General features: G+C 43.5%; 1 protein-coding gene across 1 annotated transcript in view; it reads left to right on the top strand.

Moving 5' to 3' along the window:
• ITPR2 (inositol 1,4,5-trisphosphate receptor type 2) overlaps positions 1-19,505 on the top strand; it is a 324,515-nt gene that overhangs the window by 124,974 nt on the left and 180,036 nt on the right. The window contains exons 22-26 of the mRNA XM_075898795.2: positions 7,032-7,225; positions 9,744-9,876; positions 10,744-10,801; positions 14,291-14,456; positions 16,268-16,441. Of these exons, the coding sequence (XP_075754910.2) occupies positions 7,032-7,225; positions 9,744-9,876; positions 10,744-10,801; positions 14,291-14,456; positions 16,268-16,441 (725 nt within the window). The remainder of the gene's footprint in view (positions 1-7,031; positions 7,226-9,743; positions 9,877-10,743; positions 10,802-14,290; positions 14,457-16,267; positions 16,442-19,505) is intronic.

The following is a 19,505-nucleotide window of genomic DNA, read 5'->3' as shown; positions in this document are numbered from 1 at the left end:
CCCCCCCTTTTTTTTTGTAAGAAAGATTGATGGATGTGTTGCTCTTTCACTGGACAAGTTAATGAGCAGTTTTTGGAGTGATTGCCCCCAGGCATTTGTCTTCCAGCTGATCATTAAGCACCAGATTTTAAAAAAGAATCCATCATCCAACAACTCCCATTTATACACCTAAAAGTAAGATTTCCAATGTTGTTCAGCACCCAAGAGCTCCCAGAATTTCTTAATGGGAATTCCTCGCTGCTCAAATCTGATTGAAAACATGTTGTCTTTTAAAAATGCCTTTCTGAGAGCTGAGCACTCTTGAATACCTTTCTGCAGCTCTAAGTTCTAGAGCACTTTTGAACCCTAGGAATCCAATCTTATTAAAGTCAACGGAAGTTTGGCCATTAATGTCAATGGGAACAGAATCAGTCCTTTTGTGACTGGTATGAATAGGAATAGAAATGCATAATACTAGGTATATATTTAGCTATATTTGTTATTTTGGATAGAGTCTTGTGTTCAGTCAATAATATTTTTGCAGAAAATGTTTTCAGTCTATTTTTTTAAAGTATCCTCAACAGTTTTGTATTTACTACCTGATAAAGTGTAAAATAAACCGAGGGCCAAATAGTGATCCCTTTCCTCTTGCAGAATAGTACCGTTTGCCATGACTGGTTCCATTGTTGCCCAGCAGGCTACTTGTGCAGAAAGAGGACTAGGGATGTAAATGAGTCCACTAGTTGACTAACTGATAAGCCTAGGCTTATCATTTAATCTCGTTGACTACTCACTTCTTCAGGCAGCCCAGCTCTTACTATATTTAAAATGCAGAGCCACAGCAGGGCTAAGTCCCGGACCTGGACTGAGCCGGGCTGCTTTCCCTCATCAACTACTAGAGTCGTCGATAGAATTTTTATCAACTACTTGATTAGCCAATTAACTGCATCTTAACATCCTTAAAGAGGATGGGCATCGTAATCTGGCCCTAAAAACCATTAGTTTAGGTAAAAGGTAGCAGTCAACCCTGGAAACTGAGGTCCATTTTTTATCCACAGCCTAGGTATGACATGGAGCTCTGCTTTCTCTGAGCTTCCTCACGCTAACCTATGCACCTCATCTGCATCTATATGACACTTTCCATATTATCCCTAGTTCACCAATGAGACTACCAACAAAGGTTCCTAATTGTATGAGAGTTGATGCTGCTTGTAGTGCTATTGATTCTGATCCAAAGGGAACAGCATGGAAGCCACTGGCTGGGAACAATTTTAAGACAAGGCATAGCTTGCCAATTCCTTTTCCAGTAGTTTTTCTCCCTGACTATGGCTTGGTCATTGAACGTTCATGCCATATTGCATAGCACCTTGCTGTTTGTTTTTATTTTGCTCTGAAACCATTTACTGGTCTAAACAATTCTATCTGGACATATGTTTAATGCAGAAAATGAGGTGTCCCAGTATCTACCATGGAGTTTACATGTTCTTTATAATTTAATTCCTTGGAAATCAGTCTCATCTTAGAGAGGCCATTATGTTGTCAATTGTGCCAAATTATGTGAGATTATGTGCCAGTTTAGTGAGAATTAATGAATTGATATTCATTAGGAAGTTGTGATCACCAGAATACAATGCAATGAAAAGGAGGTGCACAGTTGTCTTTCTAAAAGATGACAATCATGCTTTTTTTTTTTTTTTTAGCCCCTTATTTTAGTACCTGTCAATCTGTAACTCCTTTAAATGTCTATCAGACCTACATTGGTTTACTCATTGATTATATTATATATTGGTGAATAAATCACTTATCTCTAACTCCCTGGACATATTCTGTATTAGAACTGTGAAACCATAGCAGGATATATTTGGGATTCTTTACAGTGCAACTCTGGATAAGAGTCTCTCAAAACACATTTTGTGCTCAGTAGCTCAGTAATTCTCAGGATTTAGCCCAATTAGTAACAGCGAAGGTGGCAGGTTAATTTATGATTGTATTCTGGTAGCACTTAGGTGGAAGGAGAAACAAAGTACAGTAGAGTCTAGGAATAGAACACAGGGCACTATCCACAGGACCATGTTGATTGGATGTAATAGTTCAGAAGTACATACCTATCTCTGGTTCATATTTTCTGTAGATCTGATTTACCCCCTTGTTGTTTTAAGGCAGGTATTTACACTGAATGGCATATAGGTTTTTGTATTTAGGTCTCTTGGAGGAAACCTCTAAAAATCAAGTTTCTGTCTACTCTTCATGAATGTGCCTAAAAGCACAGGCTGCTCTGAGTGTCTTGTGCACCTTCTGTCCCTCCATTGTTGTGCTCTGTATGCGCTGGTTCTGGTCGCCCAAACCTGCTGTATGTTAATTTAAAATAGAATTGCTGCTACCTTGCCATTTGCTAAGATGTCGAATAAGATTGATTTGCCTGATACTGCCTTGCCAGTGTGGTTGATGAAAAGAAAGCTAGATTGGTAAAGAGGGCCCTATCCATGGCAGCTATCAATATTAAAATTGATGAAGCAGGCTTTCCCCCCACTAAATAGCTTTACAAGGGAAAATGACAACCACCTTTAGCTGATCTTCCTCTAGCTATATATTTCAGTCGCACAAGGGTTGTTGCTCAAGGAATGTTTGGGAGGAAGGTGAATAGTGAATCCATTGTTACTTTTCCTTGGCTATTAGTTCTGTTGTGGTGCTGCCTTGCATTCCCCCTTACTTCCTTGCACTTCCTACCTCTGTTGTTAGCCCTGGCATAGGTGCCGATGCCTGGGTGCTCTGGGACTGCAGCACCTGCAGAGGAAAATAGTGGTGCTCAGCAGCTACCCACACTCTGTCCCCCCAGCGCCTCCTGTCTGCTGCCAATCAGCTATTTGGCAATGGGCAGGAGAGGGAAGAGGCAGAGTGTGGTGCCTTCTCCCCTTCAGGAAAGTGAGTGAGCAGACATGGGGATTGGGGATAATCTTGATTCTGTCTTCTTCTCTTCTTGCCCCCCAACATGCAGAGCAGCACAGCTGATCTGTTGTAGACGGGGAAGAGATTACTATTCACTCTGAAGCAAGAGAGGAACCAGCCCATACTGAGACTGTCACAGTTTGATTTCTGATCTGCTCCTGGCGCAATGCCACTGTGCATTGCCCTTGATCACAGTTTATGGAAGGGGGAAAAAGTCTAGTCCCTATATTGCAAAGTACTTGGTCCTTTGCTGTTTCAACAGGATATATCTGAAAGAGGTTGGAATACACAGGGAATTGCCAAGCAGAAATTGCATGCATGTATACTGAAGACCTAAATCCAGTGGACCCAGTCCTGAGAGGCGTGCCAGGTGCTTTCAGTGCCCATTAGGATAATTACAAAGTACTTCTCAAGATTTGCTTTTTTAGAAGGAAATTAGGATTGCCATAAAAATCTAGAAGACTTCTTCTCGGTTTCTTCAGGGGGTAGCCGAGTTAGTCTGTATAGGATAAACTTAAAAAAATCCCAAATAGTCTGGTAGCACTTGAAAGACTAACAAAATGTGTTGATGGTGTCATGAGCTTTCATGGGCACAGCCCACTTCATTCTTCACTTTGTGGTCCAGTTTTCCTGTATTCCAGTTGTATGTAGCACAAGACAACTCCATTGGCTCGTCTAATGCAGAATTCATTAACTTTCCAAATACCAATGAATTTACTGAATAAACACCTTGACTCACTGTTGAATGGCATTCTGAAATATCTATTGCAAATTGGTAAAAATGTAACTTCCACCTACATTTTTGAATTAATGGTATGCACAGCTACCCAAGGAGTGATGCAGTCCCGTGATCTTTCATGGTCAGCTTTACTTTTGTTGTTGCTGCGTTATTTCTTAAATCAAGGGGATACTTAATATTCCTACAGCTACACTTTATTGTCAGTAGACTGAGCATCTGAAAGGACAAGGTGTGATAAATGAGATTATCCATTTCAGAAATTGGTTGTCAATACTGTTAGAAAAACCCAACTTAAATGGATCCGCTTTACAGGTCAAGGGACCCGATTCTCCTTTTCGTAAGCCTGTTTTACACTCATGTAACTACATTGTAATCAATGTAGATAAACTTTGTTTAGCACTTTAGGGGAGAGGTGATCCTAGTTCCATGTTTTTTGCAATTTAAAGATCAGTTCTGCCAGATAAGCAATTTCCAGCACCATGCGGTAGCCAGCGATCTGTTAAGCAAGATAATAAAAATATTTCTAATGTGTAGGAAGTTAGGAGGATCAGCCAATGTATGACCTCGATGTTAGTAATTAGTCTTCAGTCTGGTACCTAATGCTTTTCCCCCCCCTAGTATGATGCAAAAAGGTCAGAAATGGTTTTCCCTCTTAATTTGTATGGATGTGAAGGGGTATTTTCAAAACCCAGTTCAGACAGATTGCACACCCGTCTGAATGCTGAGTAGGATCTGAATGTGACACTAGTCTGTCTTGTTCGCTTTGAAAAAGCAAACTTTTTCTTCTTTTTAAGTCAGGGTTAAAGGCCTCCTCTTTCCTCACATACAATACTTGAACTCCATGAATGGTGGCAAAAAAGGTAGAAGAGGATGATATAGCTTGCAAAATATTATTGACCTTTTTGTAGCAGATTATACAGGCTGTTGCAGTTACTTTAATCATGAGGTATCCTGAAGACACTCAAGGAACGACTTAGAATTTTCCAGAGGAGGGCGTATTTTCTCTTCCAGTCTTTGGTTTGCTTTTGCATACTTTAGGGCTACGTCTACACTGGCCCCTCTTCCGGAAGGGGCATGTAAATTTCACTAGTCGTCGTAGGGAAATCCGCGGGGGATTTAAATACAGTGAACCCTCGTTTATCGCGGTAGATAGGTTCCAAACCCGACCGCGATAGCTGAAAATCCGCGAAGTAGGCTTTGAAAGCCGCGGAGGGGCTCCGGCGGGGGAGCAGCCCAGGCGCGCCTGGGCTGCTCCCCCGCCGGAGCCCCTCCGCGGCTTTCAAAGCCTCGGGGGAGGCCGGCGGGGGGCATCCCAGGCGCGCCTGGGCTGCTCCCCCGCCGGAGCCCCTCCGCGGCTTTCAAAGCCTCGGGGGAAGCCGGCGGGGGGGCATCCCAGGCGCGCCTGGGCTGCTCCCCCGCCGGAGCCCCTCCGCAGCTTTCAAAGCCTCGGGGGAAGCCGGCGGGGGGGCATCCCAGGCGCGCCTGGGCTGCTCCCCCGCCGGAGCCCCTCCGCGAAGTCGTGAATCCGCGATGGTCGAACCGCGAAGTAGCGAGGGCTCACTGTATCCCCCGCGGCATTTAAATAAAAATGTCCGACGCTTTTTTCCGGCTTTTAAAAAAGCCGGAAAAGAGCGTCTAGACTGGCCCCGATCCTCCGGAAAAAGTGCCCTTTTCCGGAGGCTCTTATTCTTACTTCAAAAGCCGGAAAAAAGCGGCGGACATTTTTATTTAAATGCCGCGGGGGATATTTAAATCCCCCGCGGATTTCCCTACGACGACTCTTGAAATTTACATGCCCCTTCCGGAAGAGGGGCCAGTGTAGACGTAGCCTAGGTGTTTCCACTCACCGTTAACTCTGCTTAGAGGGGGGGATCTTTTTCCACCATTATCTTATCTTACTCCATTAATCCACATCTGTGAGATACAAGTAATGAAAAGACTAATTTACAATGGTAGGAATCCTTATGTCTTTGTCCTAAGCAAGGCCCAAATTCTTCCTCCTTTTCTTCTTCCCCCATCCTAGAATGTAGATAGTCAAAATTCAGAGTAGAAGAACAGCACAGTTTGTGTGAACAAACCGCTTCCTCACATGATGTTTGATCCAACTCCCCGCAGAATCAATAGAATTGCTAGATGAACTGAGCTGTTTGGGCTAGATGAAACTGGAAAGCTTAGCTCTGAGGGAAGAATTTCTTCCTAGGCAGAGCCCAGTCAAGGAACTGTAACTTTACTTAAAGAACATTTTGATATTCAGATTGGGTTATAAGATCTGTCCCTTTCCCAGGATTTTCCTGACGTGGAATGGTTGAGCGAATGGTGGGAGAGCCCTACTTTATGAGAATGTGGAGGTTTTTGCCGTAAGAACATTGGTTCAACTTGTAGGCTCTATATGTCTTATGAAGTGTGTTTGTGTTCAAAGCTGTGAATGGGGACATTTTTAGTACATCCAAATAAATGCTTCAAAATGCCCTGTTCCTTGCTGTTCAGAACACTGATTAATGTAAACAGAGGGAGTAATTGTGCTGTGTCAAGAAATTATGCCCTATCTCTGTTAAACAATTAGAAAAACTTTTTGTGCACCTATAGATGTAAATGTACACAATAACCAATTCATTGATAAAGTGATCAAATGGCTCAGAGGTTTGGTAATAGGGGACAGTATACAAAGCGTTTCTGCCTTTAGGTAACTGGTTAAAATCAGTTTAGGTCTGTAGATACCAAAATCCTTAGTTACTGATGGCTTCTTAGCATTATGTTAAAAATCATTCATTTGCCTCAGTCCAGTTCCTAATGTGCAGGTGTCTACATCCCCATCATTGAAGGTTTAGATCAACAGATTGGACAAAAAAAAATCTGTCAGGGATGGCCTGGGTATACTTAATCTTGTCTCAGTGCAGGAGGCTGGCCTAGGTGACCTCTTGATATCTCTTCCAGTCCTACATCTTTGTAAATCTACAATTCTGTCACCAAAACCACCATACCAATTGACAACCTTATGGAAGATCTTCATGGAGAAGTCAATAATGAGAGTGGACATGGAAACTGAACTATACAGTCTTTCTCACAGGTGTTCACTGTAGAGCAAGATTAGAAACACATGGATGAGGAGAATGAGGGTTTGGGGAGCCTTGTCTATTGGCCCGTCCATTGGCCAACAACTATGTCCTTTGCAGAAGGGTGATGTGTCAGATTTATTTAGCTCCAAAACAATAGGTATTTTGACTTGACTCCTTCCCTTCAGTGCAGCTTTAGATGGGAAGAGATTTAGTGCTTAGTAAGTCTATTAAGATTATGTGTGTGTGTGTGTGTGTGTGTGTGTGGTTTTGAAAGTTTCAACAGTTGTATGACTTTTTTTGGTAATACCTAGGAAACAATGTTATGAGGACCATCCATGGTGTGGGAGAGATGATGACGCAAATGGTACTGAGCAGAGGATCTATCTTTCCCATCAACATACCTGATGTACAGCCAAGCCTCCACCCAAGCAAGCAGGCCAGCACCATAGAGAGCGAAGATGTGACTGTGATGGACACCAAATTAAAAATCATTGAGATTTTACAGGTGAAAACCAGGATAGAAAATTACAAAGCAGCTAGGTCATTTTAATCTTTTTCTTTAGTCTCTGAATTCTGCAACCCAGTCTTTCTTGGATTGAGGAGTATCTTTCTCCAAGGGTTGCACCTCAGCATGGAGAAGGGTACTTGCACAGTGACCATAAGGTGTGGCAGAATCTAGTCCTTAAAATCATCCCAAGAAATGTTCTCTAGAGACAAAGGATGTCTACCCAGATTCACTTATCCTAGTTTTACATCAGTATAATCTCATTGACTTCAGTTAGTTACACTGTTGTAAATGAGGAATAACTAACAACAGAACAAAGTCCTAATACACTGGAGAAATGCAGGACTAGACTTTCTGAAAGCCCTCTCCAGATGTTTGCTGGTGGACCTCAGAACAGAATTTGGGCCAGTGTCCTTTTACCCTAGCCACTCCATGAGGTACTAGCACATGTCCTTACTTTTCTCACCTTGTGCTGCTGTAATTTATATGCCACAGAATCTGTTATTCTGCATATCAACTCCCACATCCTGTAAGTGCACACACGCTGTAGGAGTTTTTCAGTATTTTTTGTAAATTCTGCTATTTGTTGATACAATTTGTCACTTTTGAAGCTTTCAGTTTGTACCGAATGTTTATGAAGTATGCCTTTTATATTTCCTTAATTACAAGTTGCGGAAAGACTAGCACTTGCTAGGTCATGCTTGCTGTAGCATACGTTTATTCCACATGTGATAGACTGCATATTTCAGGGCCCATAAATAAGCAGAAGGTAGTGCCAAACTGCCTGGAGAGCTCTGGAAAGGGTTTACTACCCAGAGCATCACTCCCACTTCCTTGCCCTCTCCTTGTTCTGGGACGGGCAGTAAGCAGTGATTTTTGGGATACAGCTGACTTTCCTTTCACACCTGGCCAGCTCTACTGGCTGGCACTTGGGAGGTCCGAACCATGGTTCCTACTTCTTCCTGCCCACTCCCCCCCCCCCAGATGCTTGCAAGAGAAAGCATTAGGTGAGGCAGCCCCTCCTGTCCCTTCTGCATTCTAGCCTGTGTCTGAGCAGGTCTGATGCAGATCCACATGGAGTTGGAGAGGTTTTTCCCTCACTGTTACGGCTGTGTTACACCAGGGCACAATCCTGTCTTATACAGTAGAACCTCAGAGTTATGCACACTGTGGAAATGGAGGTTGTCCGTAACTCTCTGAAATGGAGGTAACTCTGAACAAAGTACAGTTAACGAACAATTGGTGCCAGAAGAGTCAGTCAACTGCTGGCTCCAGGTCCAGCAATAGACACAGGATTCAGCAGCAGCTGAGTTCATTACTCAGCCCCAGCACGAGAACATCAGAGTTAGGGACTGACAATTCAAGCCGATACCTATGAAACTGGCAGTAAACACTCCGGGAGCAAAACAAGCAAAACCAACAAGTATTGTGCTTGTATTGCATTCTGAAGGTGGGTACATCTGGGCTGCCTGTCTCCTCTAACCCACTCTCACTCAGGGATCAGCCACTTACAGTAAAATGGGGGGAGGGCTGCAAACATATCCCCCTCTGGGCAGAGGGGTGAGTGTGTGGAAACAGCATGTTCTAAAAACAGTACACCCCTTTCCTGATCAGGCAAGGGGGATAGGGATGAAAGGGTGCTGCTCCTGCTCTGCTGTCTTGACCTGGCTGCCCCAGGATCTTGCTGTAATTTGGGTGACCCTTGAGTGGGAGTGGGTTGGGGGGCAAGCAGCCCAGATGTGCCTACTTTTAAGATGCATTACAAGCACAATATAGTATTTGCGTGGGGGTTTTTTTTTTTTTTGGTCTCTGCTGCTTCCTGATTCGTTACCACCAATTTCACATAGTGTCTGGTTGACTATTCAGTCCATAACTCTAATGTTGGTACCTTTTGAGGTTCCACTGTGTGCTTTTGTGTTACCACTCCCCTTTCTACTGGTTTTATACCACAATACAAGCACAATAAAGGTCAAGCACAGCTAAAAGAGGAAAAAAATGTATGCAGATCCAAATCTTGCTGTCCTTAGGCACTTACTGAGCCAGATTCAGAACCCAGTTGCCTTTGTGTAAATTGAACAAGCGAGTTGTGTTTCTTTAAAAAAGTAATCCTCACAAATAATCCTTTATTGCTTTTAGGTTTACATTAACTGCCACATACCCCCAAAAAGCAAACACCAGCCAGGATATCACCACGTGTGTTTTGCACTGAAAGATAAATGATTGGGTCTTTGTTTCCATGCAGATGTGGAACAGTCGTCTGATTCAGTGGCCAGGTCCTAAAGCCTGAACTGATTGTGATATTCTCAATGAGGGAGGTGCAGCCTGAATGCCTCATTGCAGTGGGAAAAGTCAGTCCCAGGAAATTAAATCACAAAAAGTATCGTTTGACAAATATAGCAGTTGTCTGTTCAAGAGTGCACTTGAACCCACTTACAATTACCTCTCTCTCGCCTCACAAAACAGGTTACCAAATAATAAGGAAAAAAAAGTATCTCATTGTAAAACACTTGTCTTGTAGTTTATCCTTAGTGTGAGACTGGACTATAGAATCTCCTACATGCTCTCTATCTATAAAAAAGAATTTGGAGATGATGGCGAGACAATTGATAGTTCCACCATCGCTTCACCGGACTCACCAGGGCTTGCCTCAGGTAACTGTTGCGATCACATTACAGTTTATTATTGCAGTAATCTGCATAAGCAGCCAACTACACTACTTCAGAAAGATCCACATTACTCCAAACTGAAAGCTAGGAGGGGTGCCCACAATGATGACTATTTTCTGGGCTGCTGCTCTCTAATTAAAATTTGATTCAGTTTCCCTATGACGGTGATGTATTATTCATTTGTACGCTTCCCAAAGGTTTGCTACGTGACATAACAAACGAGAGTGTGAATGGACCATGGAGTAGGGATGGAGAGAGCTGCACGTTGCTCTGTTTTTCTTTCTCCTGTCTTGTGTGCCTTGTGGCAGAACTGAGTTTTTCAGAGGGATGTAAATGGAGGTGGGGCTGATGAACCAATTTGCAGAGGAGGTGTGAATAGATCAGTGGCACAGAAGGAAACCCAGACCTGTCTGTAAAGAGACGAGAAGGGGGTATTCTGGTTTTGATAGCAGAACAGAGAGGGTGGGTGCAAATGGAACGGCAGTTAACTATAATTCTTCTGCAGGTTTGTGTCTGCTGATTTGGGAGGATAGTTACATCAAAGAAAACATAAACGATGCAGCTTGCAAAATCTTGGGGGGGGGGAATGGGCCATCTTTATGTTCTGTTTGTACAACACATAGCACAATGGGGTCCTGCTACATAACAAGAGCTCCTAAATGCTAGTGCAATATAAATAAGAATAAGGTGCCTCCTTATTAAGGCAAAATTCCCATTGGCTGCTTCAATGGAGTTTTGCCTGGCTAAAGAGTCCGTAGTTGGGCCTTGAGTTTGTTGCACATACTTACGCAGAGCTGAAAGTTTCTTTAGCTATGCAAACTAAATTGTGGTCCTGTGATGTGTTTTTTGCAGCAATTGTTCCTGACATAGATGAGATTGCAGCTCGGGCTGAGACAATGTTTGCTGGCAGGTATGCTCAATGAAGGTTATAATTCTGTCTGGTATGTGCCCAATAACACCCAACTTCTATCAGATTTTTGTTTCTAATTGACTGTTTCCACTTATTTTTTGCCACAAAGCATGATCTGAGACAGAGGAGGTGGTGGAAGTAGTAGATTCTGCTGTAGCCAGATGTTAGACATGACTTGATACCATGATGCTTATATCTGGGTTCCAAACGCCCTCAAATTCAAGTGTCTATGGATCTGGTTTGGTGAGTTGTGGGATTCCACTCCATCCCCAAAGCTCAGGAGGGTTTGGATTCAGATTTTTTGGTTGGTTCATAACTCTCTGTTATGGTTTGTCTACATGGGAAAGGAAAACTACTATGTGGATTTGGATCAGTATAGTTATACTGGTGTAACTCCCTATACAGGTACTCTCATTCCAGTACAGGCAGTCCCCGACTTACGCGGATCCGACTTATGTCGGATCCGCACTTACGAACGGGGCTTTCTCGCCCCGGAGCTCACAGGCAGCGATCCGCTACCTTGACCTCCGGGGCGAGAAAAGCTGCTCCCGGTGCCCCTGGTCTGCTGGAGACAGTCCCCAGCAGACCAGAGACACCGGGAGCGAAGCCGCAGCAGCGGCGGGTTCCCGCGCTTCTGAGGCTTTGCCAGAGCAAAGCCTCAGAGGCGTGGCACCCCGCTGTCGCTGCGGCTTTGCTCCCGGTGTCTCTGGTCTGCTGGGAGGGGGGGGGGGCGCAGCTAGTGTGCCCCCCCCCCAGCAGACCAGGCTTGTGGACCCTGGGGCAGAGCAGCTGGGGCACTGCCGGTTGGTCCTGCAGCGCCGCTCTGGGCACTACTGGACCAACCCGGCAGCATCCCAGCTGCTCAGCCCCAGGAGTCCTGATTCAGCCGCTGCTGGTCAGTTTCACCAGCGGCTGAATCAGGACGCCTGGGGCAGAGCAGCTGGGGTGCTGCTGGGTTGGTCCAGTAGCGCCGAGGAGCGGTGCTACTGGAGCAACCCAGCAGCACCCCAGCTGCTCTGCCCCAGGCGTCCCCAAGTCAGCCGCTGCTGAAACTGACCAGCGTTGACTACAGGAAGCCCGAGGCAGAGTTGCTCTGCCCCAGGCTTCCTGGAATCAGCCGCTGAACAGTTTCAGCAGCAGCTGACTTGGGGACGCTTGGAGTTCTTAAGTTGAATCTGTATGTAAGTCAGAACTGGCGGTCAGTTTCAGCAGCGGCTGAATCTGGAAACAGTTCCGACTTACATACAGATTCGACTTAAGAACAAACCTACAGTCCCTATCTTGTACGTAACCCGGGGACTGCCTGTATAAGAGCCTTTTCCTGGTTTAATTGTCACTTTGGAGGTGGCTTAAGCTAAGCCAAAACCCCCACTCTTATTCTGGAATAAGAATGTCGACATAGGGAAAATTGTGCTGGTATGTCTATGGCTGTGTCTACGCAGCAGGGCTTAACTCAAAATAAGCCATGCGAATTGAACTAAGTCAATTGCGTATCTTCTTTCGAAATAGCTTATTTCAAAATTGGGAGCATCTACACAGCACTTATTTCGCAATAGAGCACTCTTCCTCTGAGTTCCCTTACTCCGTACAATGAGGGTTACAGGATTCGGAGTAAGAAGTCCTCCAGCTTGACAGTTTTTTGAAATAACTGCCTGCTGTGTAGACCTGGATTAAGTTATTTCAAAATAACGCTAGTTATTTCAAAATCATGTTGCCGTGTAGACATACCCTATATTGGTTTAACTCTAGTGGTGCACTTATAACTGGAAACATTTTCTGTGTAGACAAGCCCTTACACTCTAAAGATATTTAGCCAGAGCTCAGGAGAAGGAGGAAAAATATCTGAAATGACTGTTCTGACGTTTCCTCACTGAGGATGTCCCCTATATGTTCTCAGTCTTTGTCAACAAGAGGAACTTTTCCAGTTCTGTCCCTCATCTCCCATAATGAAAAACATACAGCTCTGCTGTGGCGTTTCGCACCCGCATCTTTGAATTGAACACTGAGTTTGAATGGCTTCTTGGAAACACTATTTCTTCTTTGATATGCTAAGTGTGAATCTGTTTTCTGTCCTTCCAGATTATAAATATGATTCCATGGTGCTTTGGGCAATTTTTATTGTTTGGGTTTTTTGGTTCATTTTTCCTAAATGAAGTTTTAGCAGCAGCTAAAAGGGGAAGGAATCAAGGGCCAGATTCATCTTTGGTGCAACTCTGTTGACTTGAGTGGGCTTGTACCAGGGTTGAATTGGTCACCAAGATATGAGTGTATTGCAAAACAGTGTTTAATCACAGCATTTGATGCATTTCGTATGTACAGGCAGTCCCCGGGTTACGTACAAGATAGGGACTGTAGATTTGTTCTTAAGTTGAATCTGTATGTAAGTCGGAACTGGCGTCAGCCACTGCTGAAACTGATCAGTTTCAACAGCAGCTGAATCTGGACGCCAGTTCTGACTTACATACGGATTCAACTTAAGAAACCCAGGCGTCCCCAAGTCAGCTGCTGCTGAAACTGATCAGCGGCTGATTCCAGGAAGCCCGGGGCAGAGCAACTCTGCCTCGGGCTTCCTGTAGTCAGCCCCTGGTCAGTTTCAGCAGCGGCTGACTTGGGGACGCATGGGGCAGAGCAGCTGGAGTGCTGCTGGGTTGCTCCAGTAGCGCCGCTCCTCGGTGCTACTGGAGCAACCCAGCAGCACCCCAGCTGCTCTGCCCTAGGCGTCCTGATTCAGCCACTGCTGAAACTGACCAGCAGCGGCTGAATCAGGACACCAGGGGCAGAGCAGCTGGGGTGCTGCCGGGTTGGTACAGTAGCACCGAGGAGCGGTGCTGCGGGACCAACCCGGCAGCACCCCAGCTGCTCTACCCCAGGCGTAGGCAAGAAAAGCCTGGTCTGCTGGGAGGGGGGAGAGGGGACACTAGCTGCACCACCCCCCCACAGCAGACCAGGGAGACGCGGGTGGCGGGACCGCCTGCGTCCTCCATGGCTTTGCTCCGTCTCCCTGGTCTGCTGATCAGGGAGACAGGGAGCAAAGCCGCGGAGCACGCCCGCAGCGGGACAGCCCAGGCTCCCCCCCAGCAGACCAGGGAGACGTGGAGCAGCTTTTCTCACCCCGGAGGACAGGGGCGGCGGGACTGCAGCGCATCTGGGCGTCCCGCCGCTCCAGTCCTCCGGGGCGAGAAAAGCCCTGTTCGTAACTGCGGATCCGACTTAAGTCGGATCCGCGTAACTCGGGGACTGCCTGTATTTATTTTCAGTCAGTATGGCCATTCAGTTATAAACATCAGATTTCCACAAAGAAAATAACCCAGACATTGAAGTTTCTATAAAATAAACTAAAATGGGGAGTGTTTTTTAATTTACACCTCACATTTTGTCCTGTTTGTTTGTTTCTTTTTTTTTTTTTTTTTTAAAGTACGCCATCAAAGATGTGTGAGATTTATTTATTTATTCACGCCACAGGTTTTTAACTGACTTGGGTTTTTGCAGAAAAGAGAAAAATCCAGTTCAGCTTGATGATGAGGGGGGCAGAACATTTCTACGAGTCCTCATTCACCTGATCATGCATGACTACCCTCCTTTGCTGTCAGGGGCCCTCCAGCTGCTATTTAAGCACTTCAGCCAAAGAGCAGAAGTTTTGCAAGCATTTAAACAGGTACGGGTACCAGGGGTGTTTCATGAAATCTACTAAAAAAAAGAGTCTTTCCAAAGCCTAGCAATCTCACTTAAATTGCTTGTCACGGTATTAGAATGTCCCTTCCTTATAAATTGAAGGGGTAAATTCAGCCCCCTTGCTTCATGCCAAGCTCAAGCTGTCTCAAACTGGACACCCCAAAACTGAGAAACCTGGAATGGGAGCTGCTGTTGAACATTTAGGCTCGAGTGACTTGCCCAAGGACACAAATAACAGAAAGTGAATAATAGAGCTAGCCAGCTGCTGTTCTGCCTACTAGATAATAACCCCATTGCTGAATAAATATTTTACATGCTAATAGATTAGGCTTAAGAAACCTGATATAATGGGGTTAGATAATAGAGGACTCTTGGTTATGGTGACATATAAATTACTTTTTGAGATCATTGGATGCTTATTTCAGGAGTTTGCCATCGTGTCATGGCTTCGTTATGTAAAAGGTGGGGGTTTTTCTTGTCTTAAAACCAGACAAATGACAAGTAGCTGGCAAGCCTTTGTTGTAATACTTCTGCAGAGTTGCATAATGGCCTCCCACCAGGATATTAAAGTGGGACCATGCTGATTAGATGCATAAATAGCTGCTATTCCCAGTTAAATGAGAGTTGCGTACCTAATACGTTTTTTGTAAAGAAAGGAAAAGACTAATTGGCAAATAAACAAAGGCTGTAGAGAAAATGGAATATGAATGTGGGGATGAGTAGCACACATCAATTCAGTAGGCAACAAGGCTGTATGCTGTTAAGCAAGCAGCATAGAAGAATTTCAGAGTTTTATATTATAAAATATTGGATATTTGCAAACAGCTGAAACATTGATAATATAGTTTAAAGCGCAAAAAAAATTATATTATCAGTGTTCTTATCTGCCATGTGATAATGTTAACTTGATGTGGCATTTGATTTCTTAATAGTGGTTACTGGATTATACAGGGATCATTGTTAGGTCAAATTTTGTTTAATCTCTTCATTAATAGTGTAGGAGAAGGCACAAACAGCATGATAAGGAACTTTAAAGATCATACTAAATTTGGAGGCGTTATGAGGAGAAAGAAAGATTAGATATATGGACAGGAAATGAAAAAACAGATTCATCTTGGAAAAATGCAAGCTATCATAACTGGGGATAAATGATATGAGACTTGTCAGGCATCAGTGCTGAAAGAGAGACTTAGGTGTGTTTTTCTATCACTGATAATGAAAATTAGGTCACATATATTTTTTTTCCTTCATTTTTAGCCAAAATGTTGATGTAAATTATAATTGAAATTTCTGTATTTGGAAAATATTGAAATTATCTCCTCAGTTCATATCTGGATCGCTTGATTTCTTATGTCAGCTTTCTTTTCAGGAAGTATTGTTTACATGGAATAAATGACTTTTTGCTATTTTCTTTTAAAAGCAAAAGATCCATCATTCTGATGTCATCATTAGCTCTGCCATAGATTTCAGGGGCTTATAGACAGTTGTTTACATTGCAAACATTTTTGTAGCGTGAAGATAAAGGAGGCAGAATGTTTTAAACATTGTAATCATTTTGCTTTGGGCAAAACAGTCTTTATGGCAATAAGTTCAGTTTGTAATTGAGGGCTTTGCTGAACTGGGCTAAAGAGACAACGGAGGGAAATTTTCAGTTCAAAATATAATTTCATAAGGTCGCAAGGCAGTGAAACCAAGGCATTAAAATGGAAACCAGTATAAGCAAACTTGACTGCAGAGGCTGCAGCTCGCTCTGCTGCTGCACTGTAATATAACTGTGGATTACTGTATTTTCAGGTCCAGTTACTGGTGTCTAATCAGGATGTGGACAACTACAAGCAAATCAAAGCTGATCTTGACCAGCTCCGACTGACTGTAGAAAAATCTGAACTGTGGGTTGAAAAGAGCAACAGCTACGAGAGTGGGGAGCTAGGTGACAGTCAGGCGAAAGGGGGTGAAGAACCAATCGAGGTGTGTCTTTTAAAGTCCTAGGCCACTTGTGTTGTTTCAGTGTTACAATATAGTTTATTAAACAAGTGCCTGGATTCTATATTATTATGAAACTAGAAATTCAAAATGCTGCTGCTAGCAAGGAGGTGACATCCAAAATGCTGGGCAAGCTTTCATATTAAAGAGGGGAAAAAGACAAAAACCATGGTGCTTGTCTAGGAGTTATCAGTGTTCTTCTCTGCTAAGTTTAATAGGAGCTAGATTATCTCAGAGAGAGTTTTCTTTGGTTTGGTCCAGCAAGAGGGCCACATATACATGTTTGTGACATCCCTCTGTTATTGCAGTTTTGAATAGGAACGGAAGGGTAGACTTTCCCTGTGCTACTGCAGGCATTGGATCAGTAGCCAACTGCAGACTTTAAAAAAAAAATTAGACCTCCAAAATGATTTGCTTAATAATCGTGAGGTTGAAAAATAAATACATGAAGGTTTCCTTTTATTTGCCATCTTGTTTCTGAAACTTGAGGGAGCCCCAAGGTCATGTTTTTCAAGCTTTTCTCCATAGAGATCTCAGAGCTAGAAACTTGCTTTCATTTTTTACCTAATCACATGATTTCAGGAGCTGGGGTGTCCAGAAAAATAGCAAATATTGTGAGACTCCTAATAAAATGGTGAGAGTTGGGATAGAGAAGAAAGGAATGTGGCCTCAGTAGCACTGTTACCACCTTGTCCATGGAAGGCCCCCGGTGAGGGTCCTGGTTTGAAACGAGAGAGGGGGCAGGACTGGAAGTAGAACCATTCTCTGTGATGTGTCTCCCCTTCCACTATAGAGCATTCCTCAGCATGGGGCTAATGGCCACCCACAGCACCTTTGGCAGCAGGGAAGAATTAGGAATCACTGAGGAAGCATGGAGCTGTTGGTGATCTCAAGGAGAACCTCTTTTCTTTTTTAACTGGGAGGAGTTGAATCCCTTGCCCCATGAATTCAGACTTGTGGAATTCCCTATCCCTTACTTAGAATTAGCCTGTGTAGGGAAGAAAATGGCCTTTTGTATGTTTACTGAGTGGGAAAGTAACAGCGGCAAATGGGGCTGAAAAACCACACCAGAATGTTATGGTTTTTTGGGCCAAGAATGTTAATTTTTTTTCATGAGATCCTTTGGTCTTTCAAATAAGACCGAATAATGGCCTAGTGGCAAAGAATCATTTAGTAAGCTGAGTGCAAGCAAACAGCATGTTTTTTAATATGGCCAAATGTAAAGGTGTACATTTAGGGACAAAGAATGAAGGCTGTACAATCAGATGAACTTGAGCTCCTACTGTGACGCTGTCGCCAAAAGGGCTAATGTGATCCTCAAATGTATAATGAGGGAAATCTTGAGCAGGAAATTCATATTACCTCAGTTTGGCATTAGTGTGACCACAAATGGAACATTCTGGTGTGCATAATTCAAGAAAGATATTGATAAATTCAGAGAAGAGCCATGGGAATGATTAGGAATCTGTCATATAGTGAAAGACTCAAAGAACTTAAATTAACTTTCACTTTGTTAAGTTAAGAAGTGACTTTGATTAGTCTTGAAGTATATTTAATAATGGGCTTTTCAGTGTAGCAGAGAAAGGTATTACACCATCCAGTTGGTGGAAGTTGAAGCTTGGCCTTTTCAGACTGGAAATAAGAAGTAAATTTTTAACAGTAAGAGTAATTAATGATTGAAACAATTGACCAAAGATTGTGGTTGATTCACCATCACTGACAAATTAAAAATCAAGATCTGCTCTAGAAATTATTTTTGGGAAATTCTATGGCCCGTGTTAGAGGTCAGACTAGTTGATGATCCCAATGGCCCCTTCTGATGTTGGACTCTTACGAATCTGTGGCACCACAGAGAGATTCTATCCAAGGCATAATGAAGCAAGATATGCAACCAAATGCTTCTAATGCCCCCGTGATGTGATTATCTCTTGATAATTGAATCCCTGGAATACTCTTACAGCTTCAATAAACAGTTTTTTATTTTAAGAGAAAGGATGGATTTAATTTAATGCTGATTGGCACTTCCAGATAAGAGGTGCAGTTCTCATGAATTATAAAACTACTTTGACTGAAGAAGAATGCTGATAAATGCAACAGGAAAATTAATCTTGATTAACCAACAAGTTCCTGGGCAAAGGAGAGTGGTTGAATTATAGAAAGGAACCTGAAATATCTTCCACAACATTAGTCCAAATAGTCAGCAAGAAGCAACGTGCATGCTAACAGGCTCAAAACAAGTAGTAAACTTCTATTGCAGCGATCAACACAAACATGCCAAATAACAGTGCCAACTTTGTGATAAAATGTCACTTGCAACAGCTTCCTGCCCCTCTGTAAAGTAAGACCAGATTGAATTTATTGAACTCCCTATTGTAGAATCCAGGTAAAGAGAATTTATTAAGAGATTTCAAATTTAAATGTGTTTGTGTATGGTGGGGCTTAAATATAACTCCTTCATTAAATCATTAGAGAGTTTGAGGACAAAGGGAAACTTAGAATCCCATCTACAGGCAGTCCCCGGGTTACATGGATCCGACTTACATCGGATCCCTACTTACAAACGGGGTGAGGCAACCCCACACTAGCTGCTTCCCCCCAGCAGACCAGGGAGACGTGAAGCTAGCGCCCCCCCAACACACCAGGGAGACGCGGAGCGGCTTTTCTCAGCAGACACCTCAGCTTGAGAATAAAGGACTGAGGGAAGAGAGGTGTGGGAGAATAAAACTGAGCTCTGGAGAAATGTTTGGCTAGAGTTTCCCCTACAATATGTACCAGTTCCGACTTACATACAAATTCAACTTAAGAACAAACCTACAGTCCCTATCTTGTACGTAACCCGGGGACTGCCTGTATTTCATTCTCTTCAATATGATTACAGTAGTTTCTGTCTTAATAGTGATCCTGAGGAGGAGTTACGATACCTCCACAACCTGTTTCTTCCATATTCAGTGCCCTCAACATCATGGCCCAATCGTTCAAAACCCCTATGCTGTGAGAGTAGAAAGACTGAACAGGACAGGTTGGGCAGAGCATCACTGCCAGTTCACCC

The sequence above is a fragment of the Pelodiscus sinensis genome, chromosome 1 (assembly GCF_052426305.1).
Source record: "Pelodiscus sinensis isolate ZL-2025 chromosome 1, ASM5242630v1, whole genome shotgun sequence".
NCBI classification, from domain to species: domain Eukaryota; kingdom Metazoa; phylum Chordata; order Testudines; family Trionychidae; genus Pelodiscus; species Pelodiscus sinensis.
The sequence above is the reverse complement of the archived record's forward strand: the minus strand, read 5'-3'. Positions and strand labels throughout refer to the sequence as shown.